Source organism: Lactuca sativa, chromosome 3 (genome assembly GCF_002870075.4).
Source record: "Lactuca sativa cultivar Salinas chromosome 3, Lsat_Salinas_v11, whole genome shotgun sequence".
NCBI classification, from domain to species: Eukaryota; Viridiplantae; Streptophyta; class Magnoliopsida; order Asterales; family Asteraceae; genus Lactuca; species Lactuca sativa.
The window spans coordinates 243,322,493-243,344,749 of NC_056625.2; the positions used below are offsets into that span (position 1 = coordinate 243,322,493).

A 22,257-nucleotide genomic window follows, 5' to 3' on the forward strand; every position below is an offset into this window, starting at 1 on the left:
AGATCTTCCTATGGATGTTGATGTTTATTAGACAAATGCATTAAGATGAACAATTTCCCACATTTCCCGAATGCATTTTCACTAACCTGATCAAGTACAACCTTAGTTATCACATCTTTGGCCACTTCTTTCGATTCTGTAATGTTACCCAATTTATAACCAACCCATTCTAGTTGGTGGGTGAGGTCTTTAATGGCTAGAACTTCACTAGAAAATGACATAAGTTTCAGAAATTGAACCAAAAAATACATACATAAATCCAGAAATCGACACCCTGCCAACTAATTTCATACAAGAAGAATGTAAAATTGGGTGAAATAGGTTCAATATCTATGAGCAAATCAGAAATGGTTGTGAATGATCTTCAAATTGAGAAAAGGTTAAAAGGTATTCGACAGTGAAGGATGAGGTGAGATGAACGCAACAGGAAACCAACTCCGGTGAAGTTCTGATTTCATCTTCCATATATTTTCCTTCATAGTTAAGTATCGTGTTGAAATTCCCCATCTCGTAGAGGTAATCTAATTTCATTTATGATTTGATGGTGACGACAACTCACCCAATATTAGAGAAGGGCAGTAGAGGTGACGGGTTTGGTTCAATGGCGAAGGTGGTTTCCTTGGTGTTTTCCTTTTTGAGTCCTAAGAGAGCTCTAGATCAACTTCTTTTTGTGATAGCAACCATATTCACAAGTATAATTTATTTATTGAAACCCTTATTCCTATGTTTTTTAAAGGAAAAGAAGATACAATTGAAGATTTTGATGCAAATAATGGATTCATTGAGGATATTAAAGTAGGTATAGACGATATTAAAGCATGATATGACAAAGATGAAGTAAATGATGATGATGTTCATGTCGAGTTCTTTGTTGAGATGAGGGCATATTAAAGTAGGTATGGAAAATATTAAAGCATGATATGAAAAAGATGAAGTAAATGATGATGATGTTCATGTCGAGTTCTTTGTTGAGATGAAGATCCGAGAAAGACTGATGATGCTCAAGATGTTTGTTTCTATCATCTAGCTTCTCCTTCAACAAGCATCATTCTTATTTGGTCGATTCTTGCCTTGAGGAAATTAGATGAAGTTCTTACAAGATTTCCCAAACTAACCCAATACATCCATCATCGTTTCTTGGTCCTGGTAATGCCAAGATTACTGAGCTCATATCCACCCTAATATATGATGTGGTTTATTCCTTGCTTCTGGCCACTAATTTATTATTGTTACCATTATTTTCATGTCCATCTATGATGTCTCCGACCATGATTGGAATTTCTCCACTAGCTTTTGTGATTAATTCTCCAAAAATCTTCGATTGAGAAGAAACAGTGGAGATGAAGATGCGGGATATATATATATATATATATATATATATATATATATATATATATATATATATATATATATATATATATATATAGAGAGAGAGAGAGAGAGAGAGAGAGATAGGGGGGAGGGGTGAGGGTATCGGGTATGGGTGGAATGTTTTTATTTATTTATTTATTTATTTATTTTTTTGTATATAGCATTTAAACAAAAATAATTGAAAAAGAAAATAAAAAGGATAAAGAAGTCTTTTTATATGGATCAGGACCAACAGTAAAAGTTTATTAAACCACAAGACCATGTTTATCAAAAAAATTAACAATGATTAAATTAATGACTTTTGGTAAACCATAGAAACATTTATGTAGTTTGTCAAAAATTAACTAGTAATGTAAGTTAAAACTTTCATTGAATAGTAAAATAATAAAAACATGTGTTAAATTATTTTTGCATCATTTTTAGCGAACAAATAGTCTTTTGCTAAATATATCCTAATGATTCATTAAAAACACATATAAAACCCGAAAAATGAAGAAAAAAGACCACAAGGAAACAAACATTATGACTTTTACCAAGAAAAAACCTGAATTGGTTGATTTGATTTTTTTAGTCAAAATTCTAATTGTATTATACGAAAAAGCCATCAAGATAGATGGATAAGTATATAAGTATTTATTTTAGAGACCACGTTAGATTCAAAAAAATGGAATAATATACCATTGGGATAATTTAGTTTTTAACGATGGTGATCGTAAAATAATATTTCATGTATTTTAAAAAAAAAAAAAAAGAAGAAGAAGAAGAAGAAGAAGCTAGATTGTAATAGCATCAATCACCAAAAGCTCAATATTTGTCAATCATGATGACCAGGGACGGACCCAAGAATTTTCTAAAAAGGGGACAAATATTTTTTTATAATGTTTTATGGATGCAAATATTTTTCTAAAGTCAAAACATATAATTTTGAAGGATTAAAATATAATATTTTTTTAAAAAGAATTACTTTTTAATTAATTTTTTTTTTGTTGTGGGAGCAGCTGCCCCACTGTAGGACGGCCACTGATGATGACCATCCATGCAAAATTTTGAAGACTATGACAAAAAATACATAAAGATTCCAACCATAAGGACTAAAATTATAACTTACTCCAAAAAAATATTGACCAAAATAGTACATTTTAGAAAATATATACTAATAAACGGTAATTTATTTAAGACCTAACTAATACTAAAAGAAAATTAAAACTTCCCATCTCCGGGTCATTTCTTCTCTGCTAAACCGAAGATCCATAGCAAAATTTGTTGTTAAATACATCTTAATCTATTACTATATTCTAGCCTAATTATTGTATAGTGGTGCCAATTAAAAGTTATAAAAAAAATATAAAAAGACAAGTTGACTCCAAATAAAAAGTAACCAAACTCTAGATAAGGTTGTATCTTGAAAATAGACTAAGGTGTAGATAAAAATTCCCTGTATATAAAATATGTTTCAAACCACCCCATTTTGATAAATAAATTTCAAAACTATTACCCTTTGATACAAAACTGAGGGATGATTTATGCAACTTACTCTACCAAATATAAATATAGTAATACGCATTATAAACGTAATATTTGGTCCTGTAAAGTTCCACTCAGTCAAAGTCTTATGAATAGTCACCTTTTTGAAATTTACCAAACAAGTCTTTCTATTTATAGGAATAAATAACATTTGAAATATTCACATCTAGATAAGTTGAAAAGAGGAATTGATTAATTATATTATATTAAGTATTTATTTATGAACATTACATAAAACAAAATTGTATAAACATTTTCAATCCATCCCTATACAGAGTATATTAAAAAGAGTGTGAGTGCATCATTATTAAACTATTAAGCGTTAAATAATCTAGACACCCATCCACATGAGCAAACTAAATTATGAAAACGCGTTATTCATTGACCAAACTCCACAAAACCTAACAGCTAATTCCACACACACCACCATTGATTATTCTATGCCTACTGCATTAAAGACTTGAATATTAACATAAGTACCCATATGTAATAACAACCACATAAAATCTCCAAAATATTAAGAATCATTACAAAATATTCTGGGTAATATTCTATAAAAAAAACAATTTTATATAGACAGTTGCTTGAACCTATATTATCTACAAATAAACTGATTCGAATATATATACTAAATTTTTGCAATAAATACTAATATTACTGGATTTTCACGGACTTATTGGAAGAGCATTGTTGATTGTCATGAAAAACGTTGTGAACAAGCACATACAACAACACCATATCAATCCAGTTTGCTGAATCTTTACGAAAAGGCACCCTTGGCTTTGTTTGACAAATTTTTATCTGTTAGTGTATTCTATCTTCGTATAATTTTCGGGCCCATGGTCTCTTTTGTATTTACCCTATACTTTTGTTATAATGTTTATGTATATTGCCAATTAATAAAGTTATCAATGGGGAAAATATATAGGAAAGTGATTCGTATATAACAGTTTTTCTCAATATACAATAATTTATGCTTTATAAATTTATGCTTAATAAAGTTTACAATACAATATTTTAAAACACAAATTGTTATGTATCGAGAAAAATTGTTATGTACGAATCAGTTCCAAAATATATATCATCATAAACACTATACTTTATTATTCTTATCAATTATTAAACAATATATTTTATTTCCAATCCACAATGACAACCAACTTACATATATATATATATATATATATATATATATATATATATATATATATATATATATATATATATATATATATATATATATATATATATATATATATATATATAGGTGTTCGAGTAGTTTTAATTTTTTTTTAATATATATATATATATATATATATATATATATATATATATATATATATATATATATATATATATATAAAAAAAAATTAAAACTACTCGAACACCCATTAAACCAACTCCTAATTTTATATCATTTGTCCATCAAACGACTTTGAACCCTCAACCTACTTGTTGAAAAACATGTTTCCAACAAACCTGTTACATCATCGTATTGATTGAGGGACACATTTGGTTTTCACATATTTTGATAATATGCAACCTAGTTGTTGTGTAACATTTGATGAGTTAGTTTCTTTGCTTATATGTAGGACAAGTAAGCTAATATCGGATATAAATGATCCATGCATGTGGATACCTTTCTAAGTTTTAGAATTTTTACTCCCCGCCTCCTTTTTCACCATAAAACTCAACTTTAAGAAAACCCAACCACCTCCCAAAAAACATCAAATAGCCAAACACATAGGCTATATCCAACAACATTACTCTAAATCCTTCCATTATCCATCCAAAAAACAAAAATAACAAAAAATTACAAACCATATTACCCGTTTCACTAAGTCTATATTACCTACAACACTACCAACACCACATTCCATCCACTTAACTTTGGCATACATGATTGAAAACGGAGGCCCACTCTTGCTTAGTGGCAAGCGGTAGTTCCCAATCACCAATCCTAGGAGACCAAACATCCTCCGTCGCATATGTCAAACACCAACTAACTTTTTCCGGAGGATTCCGGAAATCAAAACTGAAAGCAGCATGAACTTTTTTCCTTGCACTTGTCTTCTTTTTACTACGAGGCGCCGAACCCTCGGATGCCTTAAAACAAACAATATCATTTATCATTTAATATACAAATACACAGATCGTGTTTGGCGCACCACAACTGGCTGATAAGATAACTTATTTTTTGAACTTATTAAAATTGTCGTGTTTGGCGAATCAAAAAATAGCTGATAAGCTAACTTTTAAAAAAACATTTTTTTCTAAATGTCTTTTTATGTCATTTTATATCTTCCATCGGGCTTATTAGCTACTTTTTACCAAACGACATTTTTTGTCGGCTAGATTATAAGTTGGTAACTAGCTTTTCATCTGACAACTAGCTTTTCAGCATGTCTGCCAAACATAAATATTAAAGATATGAAAAGTGAAAAATGAAAAACGAAATAATGTGGTCATTAGGTTTTACCGCATCATCGGAATTTGGAGTACTTGGAGTTGTCTTCTTTCGCTTGGCCCCAGTTTCAAGAAAGGTGAGGACTTCGTTTTTGGAGCGCAAACGTTGGCCCGATGGTGCGATATAGTACTGAAAGAAGTTCACATGAAAAATATATTGTTGGATGTTAAAAAATAACAATGTACTTTTGTTGATTTGTTTGTTATAAGTTTTTTAGTATTATAGTTCTATTTCTTTCTATTACGTATTTACAGTAGTGTACTTTAAACATTCTATCTGGTTATAGCAATGTTGTCTAAATACAAATAGTTTTAAAGTACACTGATGTAATAGAAAGAAATGAAAACTATTTATATTTAGACAGACATCGCTATAACCAGATAGAATGTTTAAAGTACACTATTGTAATAGAAAGAATGGAAGTATAATGTTGTAACAAAAGAAATTAAAATAGAATGTTCTAATAAACGAAACAATTAAAGTGGTACTTTCAGGGAGTTTTTTATTATAGCATCATCATATTTTCATTTCTTGTTCTAACATTGTATTTCTGCAATTTCATCCGGAAACAAATAATTTTCATTTGCTATAATTAGATAGATTTTTCAAAGTCTAATGTCCTGATAAGAAAAAATATGTTGGTACTTGTAACCAGATAGATTTTCAAAGTACAATGCCTTAATAAGAAGAAGATTGGTGGAATAATGTAGCAATTATAGTACAATTCTTTAAGCAAATAAATTAAAGTAGCAAAGTACTTTCATTGATTTGTTTATTATAGCAATATAATTGCATTTCTTCCTATAAAAACATTGTCTTTAAACACTCCATCCAACTATAGCAGTGTCATTCTATTACATGTAATTTTCATTGCCATAATTAGATGGATTTTTCAAACTATAATGTCTTTATAAGTAAAAGATCATAACTACAATGCTATAACTGTCTAAATTTGTTAAAGTGCAATGCCTTAATAAGAAAAAAATTGTAAGTATAATATTGCAATAAAAAGAAATGGACCTAGGATGCTTTAATACATAAACAAGTTAAAACTAGATTACAACTTCTTGCATTTAGCCCTATCTTTATAAGTATGATATATGCACTTAACATCAATACGTATATACTTTTTCATTATTTAGGGGGTTCAGAATAATCAGATTTGCAAGAAACACATAACAAGATACTATAAGAAAACAGATTATTAAGATAAATGTGGAATTATATAAGTGAAAGATTTATATAAGATATCACTTATTGAGTTGATTACAAGGTAAATCTTTTGTTTAACACTTGTCCTCCTCATATATTCCTAACTAACTAGTAAAAATCCAACCAAATCATAGTAATTTGCACCATGAAAATAGCATCTTAAAGGGTATTTAGTTTATGATTTTATACTTCATAATCTCAACTGAATATCGAACTTCGTTGGGCAAATACTAATTCTCTTTCAAATTTGCCCTCCTCTCCCTTTATACATTATCTAAACAACTTAAACAGCCTTCCAAAAATCAATCTTAAACTAACTACAGCTAGCATATGAAGAACTAGAATACATTATAGGAATGTTGTATGAATATATAGGGTTAACATTAAACGATTCTAAAATTAAGCATCTAAAAATGAAAGTTGTGTATACGAGAAAATAAATTGATTACCGACCCTGTCAACGGTGCCCTCGGTGGCACCAGAAGTACGTTTTCGCAGTATCATTTCAAAATTTTCCGGCAGCCATGAAGGCCGGGTATATTTCAGATGAATGGAGTCAGGGTTTGCTGATGCGTTCTCTGTTTCCTTGGAGGCATTCTGCTTCTGATTCTGGTCTCCTCCGTTGTTCGGATCTATGAATGATCCGGATCCCAGAAGTGGGTCTGGTGTAACAACCTGATCTTCGGACTCCGACGGGATTGTAATCGGCGTTGCTTGGTCGCCGTCGGCGGCAAGCGATTCTGAATTAGGCATGGTGTGACCAAGCTTTAGAGGTGTGAATATCGAGGGCTGGAGAGGAGGGGAGGAACTGGGTGGAGACTGGAGAGGGGAATGTGGGGGATGGTCTGCCCTCCCTGCTCGGGTTAATAAGTATTTTAATAATTTTATTTAAATTAAAGTTTTGTTTCAATATCATTATTTTGATTTTATTTAAATTAATGTTTTGTTTCGATATCATTATAAAAATTAATTTTTAAAATTTTTTAATATAGATAGTTATATGTTATCACATATCTACTCAGCTTTTTTCTAAATCTAAAAATCCTCTTATCTAATAAATAAGTACAATTTTACAGGTGACATTCTATTAGTCTCTCCCAATTGATTTATTCCGCCAATTCCATCTAAGTGAATTTCCGATTCTACAATAACCCTACTATTCGTTTTCCTCCTCTCCACACTCAAATCAAATTCAAAGTTCAAACGGAATCCCTATAAAACAGCAATAAATAATCCGCAAAAATCAATTTATCACTTCCTTATTTATCTTCCTATTTCTCTCTATAATATAGAGACTACTAAGAACCAGAGTTGAATCATTTTTGCTCATGAAATTGTATATGGATGTGATTAGGTTTTCAAAAATCTCTCTCTTTCAACAAAATTTTACGTCGGTCATCTCCACCACCATCTCCCCTCCATCATTCTTTCAATCGGGTTTCTTATTTTACCACTCTCGCTGACGAATTCTCCTTCTGAATGAGGTAAGATTTTGATCATGTAATCCTTATTCTTTTGGCTCTAGAAATCATGAGGTTTGAGATTTAGGTTTTCTAATTCTACCTTCCCCCTTCGACAATTGCAAGTTCCAAACATTTAGGATTTTTAGGTTTTCATCACTGCTACATCTTGATCCATGTTGAACCGGAAAGCAAAGAACGATTTCTCTGACTATACAGTACGATTTCTTAGTTTTTTACTTAGAGGTTAAAATCAAAAATTATGTGTTCAAAGGTAATAGCCTGCTCTTTGTTCTGGATTTTTCAATTTGTTTTTATTTTGATTTTTCATTTGTTTTATTTTCTGATTTCATCTGTGGCATTTGCTACAAAGAAAATCATCCATTTTTTCTTGAGTTTGTCTTTATATCAGTACTGGTTGTTTTTTAGTATATGAAAACACTCCCTTTATCCTTTCAGTTACTTCCTATTCTAAAAACAAACATTGATAAGTTTTGTTGTGTAACACAAACGACACTGATTATATGTGTTTTATTTATCCGTGTCAACTGTTTGTTAAAATGCTTCAATGATGAAAGTTTGGAAAATCTAGCTCTAATATAGATAAAATGTTCACTTATTGGCATTCAGGTTATTAATTTAGCTCTAATTCCTAACAACAGAGAATACAATATTATCTCGCCCCATACCATAAGTACCATCATACAATGCAAAGATAAAATGTGACTAGTTTAAATGGTAACTCCTATCATGCCAGTAATCTCGCCCAAATCTTTCATTATCTTGCTCATTAAACTCATACCTTGCCTTTTTTTTAGAAAAAATCTCTGTTGATCATTTAATCAGAAGTAGCAAGTTAAAGGTCAAAGCACAAAAAAGGTGATGGTACCTATCTCCCCTCTCTCTATATATATTCTTTTTAGTGCTGGCAACATCAAATAAGGTGAAGTTTCCTATTATTTTGGATTAGAAACCATTATCTTCTCATGGATATTTTCTTTCTTCAAGCTTAAGAGGCACACTTCTAGGGAAGCCAGTTATATTAGGGAGTGAATCAACACCTTCTTATGGTATGGTCTATGATTGTGGTCGGATATTCCCCTGAACCTCCATATAATAAGTAAAAAATTGTTTTTTTAATCTGATACTAAAATATATATTCCTCTAAAACTCTGATTAAAATCAAAATGGTTGCAGTTAATATATTAAATTTGTTAGTTATTAGTTTATTACATATATTTTAGCATGAGGGATGTAATGGTCAGCTGTATTTCGACATTTTATTTCTTTTTTATATCCGATTTTATTAGACTAATGAAGTTTAATTTAATAGACTAACGTTAGATGCTCAGACGGATGTCAATGTGAAGGCCTCAAAATATTGATGGCATAAAAGAATAAAAAGGTAACAAAGTAACAGATATTTGTTTATTTCAAAACATTCATTCTACCTAGCTTCTTTACTTATGAATATTTATGTTTTGGGTGTGAGATATAATATTTTACATGGATTTTTCACCAAATTACCTAGGATGATCCTACTTATTTCATAGAAAATGTTTTATTTTGTGAAGTTTGCATCTTTTACCACTTCCATGTGACATTCTTTGATATATTGGTGCTTATGAATTTTATGAATGTAGATAAAAACGTAATGCCCCGATTCTCAGGTATTGATTTATGTTGAATCTTTTGGTCTTTGGGTCTACTCGACGAGTTGGTCGCCCTACTCGTCGAGTAGTAGTGGGTTGGTCCACGTGTTTTAATGACCTACTCGCCGAGTCCAAGAGGGGACTCGACGAGTAGGAGCTGACAGGTGAAACCATAAATCCCGGGGTTTTGCACCCTATTTAAAGAAGTACAAGCCTCATTTGGACTCTTTACAGTCCATTGAGAGTCCATAAAACCCTAACTCAAGTGTGTGTGTGTGTGTATTTTTTGGAAGTTTAAGCTTGGAGGAAGGTTTTTGGTGAAGGAATCACTTGGGAAGCAAGCTAGTTAAAGAAAGAGTTGTGGGTTTCAAGTTCTGCATCAGCAAGGGCCCTTTTGAAGGTATTAGGTCGTTTTCCCTTGGCTCATTTTCTCCTAAACCCTCTTGTGCATGAGTTTAAGAAAGGGTTCTTGTGTTTAAGCTGATATCTGAAGTTGAAACTTCAGATCTGGACTCCCTTTGGCTTCTAGATTCATAAAGTTATCAGCCTTGGCTAGTATGAGCTTTCTCTCAAGGATTTGACTTCATTGCAAGCTTAGTTTGGTCATTTTAGAGTCTTAAAGCCTTGCATGCACGTAAAGTTTGTAACTTTACGTGATAAACATGCTTAAGGAAGTTGGATCTGCAATTTGGGACCTTGGCATGGCTTAAAAAGTGTCTGCATGGTTAAAGGACTGAAGGGACTCGGCGAGTCGCATTGTCAACTCAATGAGTAATATGAAGATAGGCATGAACCCGCCGAGTTGGATGATCCAATACTCAAATCTTATTTCAGATGTACTCATGAACGGTGCAGCAAACCTGTTGCAATGCCTAACTCCGTAGACAATCCTACAAGCCAACTCATGACAGTCTTCTTTCATACCTACTTCCAAAGTATGAGCGACTGTGGATAGTTTGAATAAATCTTATTTATTCTGGAAATCAAAACATGCAAAGTGAAACAATAGTAAATAATTGACACAAGACTGTAACTTTACTTATAAATAAAACTCCTTTTATTCATCATCAAATGTCGATTACAGTTTAGCTATTACAAGTTTCAGTTTATCTAATCACTAAAACTAATATCGTCCTTTAGCCCAATGCTCCTCGCATGCTGCAAGTGCTTAACCCTAGTCAGTCCCTTTGTAAGGGGATCTGCTGGGTTGTCCTCTGACGATATCCTCTTCACTACGAGGTGCCCTTCTTTTACTTGATGTCTTATGAAGTGGTACTTTCTGTCGATATGTCTGGATCTTCCATGATCTCTCGTTTCCTTGGTTAAGGCAACCACCCCTTCATTATTGCAGAAAATTTCCACAGGCTCCTTTATGGATGGAATAACTCCACGGTCTCCGATGAAGTTTATCAACCATATCACCTCCTTCGCTGCTTCGCTTGTTGATATGTACTTTGATTCACACATTGAATCACCTACAGTCTCCTACTTGGAACTTTTCCATGTCACTGCTCCTCCATTCAGGGTAAACACCCAACCCGACTCAGAGCGGAAATTATCTATGTCGATCTGAAAGCTTACATCGCTATACCTTGTCACTCTTAAGTCATCACTCCCACCAAGGGTAAAGACCCAGTACTTAGTCCTTCGCATGTACTTAAGAATATTCTTAACCACAGTCCAATGGGCTTTACAAGGCTGCCCTTGATATCTGCTGACCATGCTCAAAGCAAAGGCCACATCAGGGCAGTACAAATCATAACATACATGATCAAACCAACCGCGGAAGCATATGGTATATGACTTGTAACGCCTGTGTTTCCGGGCTTGCCATATTTAGCAATGTAATAGTCTAGGTTAACCTTTGTAACCGGTTTTAAAATAATAAGATTGTATTATTTGAGTATTATGTGTTTTGTGCTTAATTGCTTAATTATGTGGTCTGATTAATTAAGAATAAAAATAAGCGTCAAAATTTAAGTGTAAAATAAACTTAATATCTTTGATCTATGTTGTAGTAGTTGAAACGAGGTTTCCGAATATATATAGAACGCCCAAATCTGACTTCGTATGAGGAAGTTATGATTTATCGAAGTTCCGGCTTAGCGGTGTGCAGCCCGAAATACTCGATTTGAGATCGAGCGGTTTTTAGCCGAAGCAATCTAAACGAGGATCGAAGGTCTCGTTGTTGGTATCAAAGCGATAAAAAGTTAGGCGAGAACGGACGTCAAACGAAGAAGTTATGAATTTATAACGAAAGTTTCTGTCGCGACCTATTAAAAATAAATAATAAAAATAAATTCGAAACTAGCCGACGGAGTCTAAACGAAAGTTGTAGAGCGTAGTCTCACCTTCGCGTGGATATAAAGAACGTCGAAAACGGAGTTCGTATGAAGAAGATATGAATTTCCGAAGTTTATTTAATATTTTGTATTTAAATTTAATTGGAAATTCGGAAGCATTATCCGAAGGAGTCACCGATCTGATCCGAGGTACGCCCCGCGTACTCGAGTACGCCCAGCGTACTCCGAGGGATGTCGACACTCGCACTCGAGCACTTCGGATACGTAAGCAATGACGTTTTGGGCAGTACGCCCCGCGTAACGCAGTACGCCCCGCGTACTCCGAGGCTCCAGCATCCTATAAATAGGATGCGAGGGTTCCGGGTATTTTTGCCAATTCCCTCTCATTTTCGTGTCGAAGCTCTGCATTTTTACCCCCGAAGCTACCCCGAAGCCCCGGTATCATACTCTAGCCCCGAGGCAAGTCCCGAGATCCCGAAGATCCCGAGAAGCGCGGTTCCCGAGTCGAAGCTCTGCCCGCGAGAAGTTCGATTTTCGAGGAGATCTTCCAGATCTGCTGTGGATTACTACTTCTATAAGCCGTAGTGCTGTCGGATCGTCTTCTGATCAAGTGAGTGTGTAGCTATTTCTTCTAATACAATAATACGAAGTATTTTATATAAAAATACGTGCTATATGTATATATTTGGTTGTGTTATGTGTGAATGAGTATTCACTCTCTTCTATCTTATAGATCTGCTTATTTCTTTATGAGATATGTGTTATGTGTGTGTGCCTCATCTGTTATGTGACATATGTGTTGATTAAAGCATGTTATACAGGTTTTCTTTAAACTACGTATGAAAATATATATTTTTATCTACTAATATGTTGGGTAGAACATGGGTAGATAGTTGGTGTGTAATAAACAGATGAGAGGCCTCGATGTTGTTGTTGTTGTTGATCTAGTTATTCAGCGGAGTATGGATAACGACCACGGACTCTTTCTAGACAGTCCAGTGGAACACTAGCAGGTTCATAACCTGTAGGTGTTGTGAACGATGTGTTCACCGGTGTACTCTATCCCCCTCATGGTTGCCTTTAGGATATCTATTGTTGAGGAAACCCCTTCGCAGTGATGTCCGTCCCGATGAAAATCCTAGATTAGGTCCCTTGAGATAGTTGTTTTAGGGACGTAAAGTGAGGATAACGGGAATGGGTAATCGGGATAGTGATTGGTTGGTGAAATTAAATATAACTTATTTATTGTGGGTTGAAAACCCTATATGCTCACCAGGCTCCCAAGCCTGACCCACTCAGTTTTATTTGTATTACAGGAAGTGGCGCAAGGGCGTAAGATGGATGGATCATCTTGTTGTTTTGTTTACAAGTCTGTATATGTATATATTTGTTGAATGACTTGTAATGTTTATCGTTTATGCTTTATGGTCTGTATCGGAACATGACATCCCGAGTTTTGATTATATAATGAAATGCATCTCTTGATGAAATGCTTTGATAAATATTATTTTATCATGTTTTGTTTTGGGAACAAATTCCGCAACTCTTTCAAATAAAAAGGATTTACTCTGAAAATATTTAAAAGCATAAATGAAAATCGGTCTTTTCTGGCCGAGATTTTGGGGATGTCACAGTTGGTATCAGAGCATTAGTTTAAGCGAACTAGGAATTTGTAGGATTTCTAGACTTAAGCTTAGTATGCTAAGTGGAGATTGTGAGATGTGTGTCTGATAAGTTTTAGACACGAGCACTAGTTTATTTTAGGAAGGTTGCCTAAAATGCTTTTATGTGCTAAATGTTATATGTTGCCATATATGATATTGTTTGTTCGGATCTACGGTTTGTTGCCAACCGGATCTGAAGGTTTATGTGTTTAGGATTCTAAGCGTATGTATACGATATTAGAACTAGCATGTAATCGTTTGGAGTAATAAGGTGAAATTATTCGGTGTGTAGATCAAAAATGGTGAGAACAAGGAGTGGCGTTGGAAACGCAGATGAAAACAGGAATCAACCGCCAGTGATTGAGCAAATACCTGTTGTAGCAGCAGCACCAGAACCAATAACAATGGCTGCGGTGCAAGCCATGATTCGGGCTATGCTAGCCGAACAAAGGGAGGAGATGCGACAAATGTTGCATAATAATAGGGATGAACCTATCATACCTATTGAGGAACCGGAATTGATTCCCGAGCAATCGGAGGAAGGGAACAATAGTCGCATGGTGAGTCAAGTTGGGACTCAAGAGGAACGAAGGAACAATCCGGAAAGGAGAAACAACAAGGATGGGCGTATGTACAAGAATTTCTTGGGCGCCAAACCGCCAAGTCTTTCTGGGAGCCCAAAGCCTGTTGAGATAATGGATTGGATCTCCGAAATGGAAATGGTATTTGAAAGTTGCGACTGTAGCAACAAACAGAAGACCGTCTTTGCGGTTAGACAACTGAAGACTGGGGTCTTGAGTTGGTGGAAGTTGTTGGCAGATACTATGCCACGAGGAGAAGCCCTGAAAATGTCATGGGAGGAGTTCTTGGAACAGTTAAGGGTGCAGTATTGTTCGGAGATAGATCTGATTGATCTGAACAATGAGTTCCAAAACTTAAAGAAGGGGAAGATGAGCATAGATGACTATGCTACTGCATTTACTGAGAAGATGAAGTTGTTTCCGTACCTAGTGCCAACGGAACTCTCCAAGATTGAGAGGTTTGCTAACGGACTGCCTGCTGACTTTGGTCCGACAGTCAAAATGGCAACCACTCTGAAAACGGCTGTTCGTGCAGCTAAGAATGTGGAGGCCCAGCAGAAGGAAAAGGGTCTGGAAAGAATAGATGTTGGAGAAAAGAGGAAGTTCGATGGAACTTCAGGGTCCAACAAGAAAAACAAGTTCTCGAAGTCTGGTTCGAGGGGAGGTGGAGGTGAAGCGAAATGGTGCGACAAATGTAAGAAGAAGCATCATGGAAGATGTGAGGTGGCGAACACATGCTACAAGTGTGGAAAGCCAGGGCACTATGCCAATGAGTGTACCCTCACAAAGAAAGTTTGCTATGGTTGTGGTGAGGAGGGTCATATGTCGAGAGACTGCCCGAAGAAGAAGGAGGCAGCTAGACCCAGCATTCCGCCAAAGCCAAAGGCAAGAGCATTCCAGATGACACTGGAAGCTGCTAAAGATGAAGCTGATGTCGCTTCAGGTACCTTTCTCGTTAACGAATTGCCTGCCCAAATTTTATTTGATTCTGGAGCCAACTACTCCTTTATATCGCATGAATTTGGTAGAAAGCTAGCTTTGCCTGTTGTTAGACTAGATAATGCTTTATTAGTCGAAGTTGCTAGTGGCAAGTTTGTACCTGTTAGCTATCGCATGAAAAACATCTTAATTGATCTGAATGGGAATAAGTTCCACGAGGAATTATTGCCTATCGAACTTAATGGTTTCGACATCGTATTGGGAATGGATTGGCTTAGCGCCAACGACGCCGAAATTTTATGCAAGAATAAAATAGTCAAAGTAAACCCGCCTGGGAAAGATTCGTTTATGGTGTATGGAGATAAACGCAGAGTGAATTCTGGAATCATTTCATTGATGAAAGCCAGAAAATGTTTGACCAAGGGGTGTACATCGTTTTTAGCATTCGTGATTGATGCTAAGAAGGAAAAGAAGGTGATGCAGAATATTCCAGTGGTGTGTGATTATCCGGAAGTATTTCCCGAAGATCTTCCTGGATTACCGCCTGATCGACAAGTGGAATTCCGTATTGACTTGTTGCCAGGAACGACGCCAATTGCAAAAGCACCTTATCGATTAGCACCGACGGAGATGAAGGAGCTAATGATGCAACTTCAGGAGTTGTTGGACAAAGGTTTCATTAGACCTAGTTCATCGCCCTGGGGAGCTCCGGTGTTATTTGTAAAGAAGAAAGATGGAAGTATGAGAATGTGCATCGATTACAGAGAGCTGAACAAGGCAACAATAAAGAATAGATATCCGTTGCCGAGGATTGATGACCTGTTTGATCAATTGCAAGGTTCGAGCTATTTCTCGAAGATCGATCTTAGGTCAGGATATCATCAGCTAAAAGTAAGAGAGCAAGATATCGAGAAGACTGCATTCAGAACTAGATATGGACACTACGAGTTCTTGGTTATGTCGTTTGGACTAACCAATGCTCCGGCAGCGTTCATGGATTTGATGAATAGGGTTTGTAACCCGTTCCTTGATAAATCCGTGATAGTGTTCATAGACGACATTCTGATTTACTCGAAAAGCCAGGAGGAGCATGGCAGACACTTGCGAGAAGTGTTGGAAGTCTTGAAGAAGGAGAAGCTGTATGCTAAGTTCTCCAAATGTGATTTTTGGATTCGTGAAGTCCAATTCTTGGGTCACGTGGTCAACCAAGAAGGGATAATGGTTGATCCAGCGAAGATCGAAGCTGTGACGAAGTGGGAACAACCGAAAAGTCCCACGGAGATTCGAAGCTTTTTAGGATTAGCCGGATATTACCGAAGGTTTATCCAAGGCTTTTCTTCGATCGCTAGTCCATTGTCAGCTTTGACCCACAAAGGAGCTACTTATGCTTGGGGTGAGAAGCATCAGGAAGCATTTGAGAAGCTAAAGAAGAAGCTATGCGAGGCACCGATACTTTCTCTACCCGATGGAGTTGAAGACTTCGCTGTCTATAGCGATGCGTCTGGTGTTGGTTTGGGTTGTGTTTTGACCCAAAGAGAAAAGGTGATAGCATATGCGTCTCGACAGCTGAAAGAGCATGAAAAGAACTACCCGACTCATGATTTGGAGTTGGCAGCGGTAGTTTTCGCTCTGAAAATATGGAGGCATTACCTCTATGGCACGAAGTGCAAACTTTTCACTGATCATAAGAGTCTCCAATACCTCTTTAATCAGAAAGAATTGAATATGAGGCAACGACGCTGGCTAGAATTACTTAAAGACTATGACTGTGAGATACTTTACCACCCCGGTAAAGCTAATGTTGTTGCTGATGCTCTCAGTCGGAAAGTCAATCCCGAAAGGAAAAGGCCAAGAGCGTTGAGAATTGAAGTTGTCTCAACTATTTTGGAAAGTATAAAGAAAGCTCAGAGCGAAGCTTCTGAGAAGAATGACAGAAAGGAGGAACGTTTGGGCAAAACGTTGGTGTTCGGTGTAAACAGTCATGGACTGAAGGTGTTCCAAGATCGGATTTGGATACCTAAGACAGGAGGAGTCAGAGATCTTCTGATGGAAGAAGCTCACAAGACCATGTACTCGATTCATCCGGGTAGCACTAAAATGTATAGGGACCTGAAACCCTACTACTGGTGGCCGACGATGAAGCTTGATGTTGCAAAGTATGTGGCCGAGTGTGTGACTTGTGCGAGAGTCAAGACACAACATCAGAAACCGTACGGGAGTTTAGAACCTTTGCCTGTGCCTATGGGTAAGTGGGAAGACATTGCTATGGATTTTGTCACTAAACTGCCCAGAACAAAGAATGGTCACGACATGATTTGGGTGGTCGTTGATCGATTCACTAAGAGTGCGCATTTCATAGCGGCCAGGGAGAAATGGTCTATGGAGAAGCTTGCGAATTCTTACGTGAAGGAAATTGTGAGGCTTCACGGTGTTCCGTTAACGATTGTGTCGGATCGTGATAGCCGTTTCACATCGAGGTTTTGGAAAAGTCTACAAGAGGAATTGGGTACCAAGTTGTGTTTAAGTACAGCTTACCATCCGCAGACTGATGGTCAGAGCGAACGAACGATACAAACACTTGAAGATATGCTGAGAGCATGTACTCTGGAATTCCTAGGTAATTGGGATGAACATTTACCGTTGGTAGAATTTTCCTATAATAATAGTTTCCACTCGAGCATTAAGATGGCACCTTACCAAGCTTTGTATGGACAGAAGTGTCGTACGCCGTCTTGTTGGCTTGAGGTTGGGGAAAAGCAGTTTATGGGACCGGAGTTGGTTCATCAAACTGCTGAAAAGTTGAAAATAATTAGGGAAAGAATGTTAGCAGCTCAAGATCGTCAAAAGAGCTATGCTGACAAGAAGCGAAGACCGATGACTTTTGAGGTTGGAGATTCGGTTTTGCTTAAAGTCTCGCCGTGGAAGGGACTTATAAGATTTGGTAAAAGGGGAAAGTTGAGTCCAAGGTTTATTGGACCGTTTAAAGTTCTTCAGAGGATTGGGAACCAAGCTTACAAGCTCGAACTACCAGAAGAACTGAATGGAATTCACAACACTTTTCATGTGTGTTATTTGAGGAAGTTCACGGGAGAAGTTCCCGACATAATTCCAATTTCTGAATTGAGAATTGATGAGAACAAAAGGTTGATTGAAGAACCAGAGGCAATTGTTGACCGAAAGACTAAGAAATTGCGACGCAAGATGGTTGGGTTAGTGCTTGTCCGATGGAAACACACGAATGGGCCGAATCTCACCTGGGAGACGGAGAGTGACATGATGGGTCGCTATCCGCATTTGTTTGTTGATGTGTGATTCCGGGGACGGAATCATTCTAAGGTGGAGAGAATTGTAACGCCTGTGTTTCCGGGCTTGCCATATTTAGCAATGTAATAGTCTAGGTTAACCTTTGTAACCTGTTTTGAAATAATAAGATTGTATTATTTGAGTATTATGTGTTTTGTGCTTAATTGCTTAATTATGTGGTCTGATTAATTAAGAATAAAAATAAGCGTCAAAATTTAAGTGTAAAATAAACTTAATATCTTTGATCTATGTTGTAGTAGTTGAAACGAGGTTTCCGAATATATATAGAACGCCCAAATCTGACTTCGTATGAGGAAGTTATGATTTATCGAAGTTCCGGCTTAGCGGTGTGCAGCCCGAAATACTCGATTTGAGATCGAGCGGTTTTTAGCCGAAGCAATCTAAACGAGGATCGAAGGTCTCGTTGTTGGTATCAAAGCGATAAAAAGTTAGGCGAGAACGGACGTCAAACGAAGAAGTTATGAATTTATAACGAAAGTTTCTGTCGCGACCTATTAAAAATAAATAATAAAAATAAATTCGAAACTAGCCGACGGAGTCTAAACGAAAGTTGTAGAGCGTAGTCTCACCTTCGCGTGGATATAAAGAACGTCGAAAACGGAGTTCGTATGAAGAAGATATGAATTTCCGAAGTTTATTTAATATTTTGTATTTAAATTTAATTGGAAATTCGGAAGCATTATCCGAAGGAGTCACCGATCTGATCCGAGGTACGCCCCGCGTACTCGAGTACGCCCAGCGTACTCCGAGGGATGTCGACACTCGCACTCGAGCACTTCGGATACGTAAGCAATGACGTTTTGGGCAGTACGCCCCGCGTAACGCAGTACGCCCCGCGTACTCCGAGGCTCCAGCATCCTATAAATAGGATGCGAGGGTTCCGGGTATTTTTGCCAATTCCCTCTCATTTTCGTGTCGAAGCTCTGCATTTTTACCCCCGAAGCTACCCCGAAGCCCCGGTATCATACTCTAGCCCCGAGGCAAGTCCCGAGATCCCGAAGATCCCGAGAAGCGCGGTTCCCGAGTCGAAGCTCTGCCCGCGAGAAGTTCGATTTTCGAGGAGATCTTCCAGATCTGCTGTGGATTACTACTTCTATAAGCCGTAGTGCTGTCGGATCGTCTTCTGATCAAGTGAGTGTGTAGCTATTTCTTCTAATACAATAATACGAAGTATTTTATATAAAAATACGTGCTATATGTATATATTTGGTTGTGTTATGTGTGAATGAGTATTCACTCTCTTCTATCTTATAGATCTGCTTATTTCTTTATGAGATATGTGTTATGTGTGTGTGCCTCATCTGTTATGTGACATATGTGTTGATTAAAGCATGTTATACAGGTTTTCTTTAAACTACGTATGAAAATATATATTTTTATCTACTAATATGTTGGGTAGAACATGGGTAGATAGTTGGTGTGTAATAAACAGATGAGAGGCCTCGATGTTGTTGTTGTTGTTGATCTAGTTATTCAGCGGAGTATGGATAACGACCACGGACTCTTTCTAGACAGTCCAGTGGAACACTAGCAGGTTCATAACCTGTAGGTGTTGTGAACGATGTGTTCACCGGTGTACTCTATCCCCCTCATGGTTGCCTTTAGGATATCTATTGTTGAGGAAACCCCTTCGCAGTGATGTCCGTCCCGATGAAAATCCTAGATTAGGTCCCTTGAGATAGTTGTTTTAGGGACGTAAAGTGAGGATAACGGGAATGGGTAATCGGGATAGTGATTGGTTGGTGAAATTAAATATAACTTATTTATTGTGGGTTGAAAACCCTATATGCTCACCAGGCTCCCAAGCCTGACCCACTCAGTTTTATTTGTATTACAGGAAGTGGCGCAAGGGCGTAAGATGGATGGATCATCTTGTTGTTTTGTTTACAAGTCTGTATATGTATATATTTGTTGAATGACTTGTAATGTTTATCGTTTATGCTTTATGGTCTGTATCGGAACATGACATCCCGAGTTTTGATTATATAATGAAATGCATCTCTTGATGAAATGCTTTGATAAATATTATTTTATCATGTTTTGTTTTGGGAACAAATTCCGCAACTCTTTCAAATAAAAAGGATTTACTCTGAAAATATTTAAAAGCATAAATGAAAATCGGTCTTTTCTGGCCGAGATTTTGGGGATGTCACATGACTCATTTCTGCTATCTCGGCCTCTGTACTCGGACTCTGAGTCTTACTCAGTTTAGTATTGCCTTGGATAGGTAAGTCACCTTTCTTGGAGTTCTCTATGCTGAAACGTTTCAAAACCTTGTCCAAGTAGGTACTTTGACTAAGTCCTATTAGTCTTTTACTTTTGTTTCTCAATATCATTATCCCTAGGATATAGGCAGCTTCTCCAAGGTCCTTCATAGCGAAACACTTCCCAAGCCAGGACTTGACCTCCTGCAAGGTTGGGATGTCATTTCCTATTAGTAGCATGTCATCAACATACAACACCAGAAAGCTAACTATGCTCCCACTAGCTTTGACATATACACAGGAGTCGTCCTCGCTTCTCGAAAATCCGAACTCTTTGACTTTCTCATCAAAACAAAGATTCCATCTGCGAGATGCTTATTTCAATCCATATATGCATTTCTCAAGCTTACACACTCTATTAGGGTACTCTGCACTGACAAAACCCTCTGGCTGACTCATGTAAACATCTTCAACCAACTTTCCATTAAGGAAAGTGGTTTTGACATCCATTTGCCATATTTCATAGTCATGAAGTGTAGCTATGGCTAGCATAACCCTAATAAATTTAATCTTCGCTACTGGTGAGAAGGTCTCATCATAGTCAACTCCCGGAGTTTGAGTAAAGCCCTTCGCAACCAGTCGCGCCTTATATGTGTGTACATTCCCATCCATGTCGGTCTTATTCTTGAAGATCCATTGCACCCGACTGTCTTACGGCCCGATACATTATCAACCAAGTTCCAAACGTGATTGTCATACATGGACTGAATCTCGCTGTCCATAGCCTCTTTCCACTTAGCAGACTCGGGGCCTGCCATGGCTTCCTTGTAGTTGTTAGGTTCATCCAAATTTATCAGTGTGTTATCACTAATAAATGTATCACCTTCAACTGTTATATGAAAACCATATAACACAGGTGGAACACTAACTCTACTGGAACGCCTCGGAGCTACGAACTTGTCAATTGGTTCAACTGGAGTTTCCTCCTCGGGTTGAGTGCTAGTGTTTGAGGTTCCTTCATCACTTAACTCTTAAAGCTCTTCAAGGTCAATTTGTCTCCTATTGTCCTCTTGGCATATGAGTTCTCTCTCTCGAAAGACTCCTATCCTTGCAACGAATACAACATTGTCACTCGGTCTATAGAAGAGATATCTAAAAGACTTCTGCAGGTAACCGACGAAAATACATCGCTCACTCTGAGGTTCAAGCTTGTCATGAGTTTCTTTTCTCTCAAAAGCCTCGCAACCCCAAACTTTGATGTGGTCTAATGTGGGAACCTTCCCTGTCCACATCTCGTGAGGGGTTTTGTAAACCTTTTTGGCAAGGACCAGATTAAGGATATGTGCAGCAGTCTCTAAGGCATACCCCCAAAATGAGATTGGTAACGAAACTCAACTCATCATGGAACGAACCATGTCTAGCAAGGTTCTATGTTGATTCTTTCCAAAAAGAGTTGTATTCTCAGGGACTTAGTGAACAGGTACTCGAGCCTTGGAACTGGATATTTTGCTACCTTTTGATACATCATACTTTATTTTATTTTTATGTAATCGAAA

The 22,257-nt window shown here is 36.8% G+C and overlaps 1 protein-coding gene across 1 annotated transcript; it reads right to left on the bottom strand.

The window, feature by feature from the left end:
* Positions 1-4,506: 4,506 nt before the first annotated feature.
* LOC111893926 (methyl-CpG-binding domain-containing protein 5) lies at positions 4,507-7,428 on the bottom strand. The gene is made up of 3 exons (XM_023890002.3): positions 7,028-7,428; positions 5,375-5,491; positions 4,507-5,001 (listed from the first exon to the last, which is right to left on the bottom strand). Exons 1-3 carry the CDS (start codon positions 7,325-7,327, stop codon positions 4,780-4,782), a joined length of 639 nt encoding a protein of 212 aa, XP_023745770.1. The 5' UTR covers positions 7,328-7,428; the 3' UTR covers positions 4,507-4,779.
* Between the last annotated feature and the right edge of the window lie 14,829 nt (positions 7,429-22,257).

Bases quoted from the DNA above. Each gene is read 5' to 3' on its own strand.
- LOC111893926 (XM_023890002.3), bottom strand. From the start codon at position 7,327: ATGCCTAATTCAGAATCGCTTGCCGCCGACGGCGACCAAGCAACGCCG. The intron at 5,492-7,027 runs GTCGGTAATCAA...AACTTCTTTCAG, and splicing joins CCGAGGGCACCGTTGACAGG to TACTATATCGCACCATCGGG. The intron at 5,002-5,374 runs GTAAAACCTAAT...GTTTGTTTTAAG, and splicing joins CTCCAAATTCCGATGATGCG to GCATCCGAGGGTTCGGCGCC.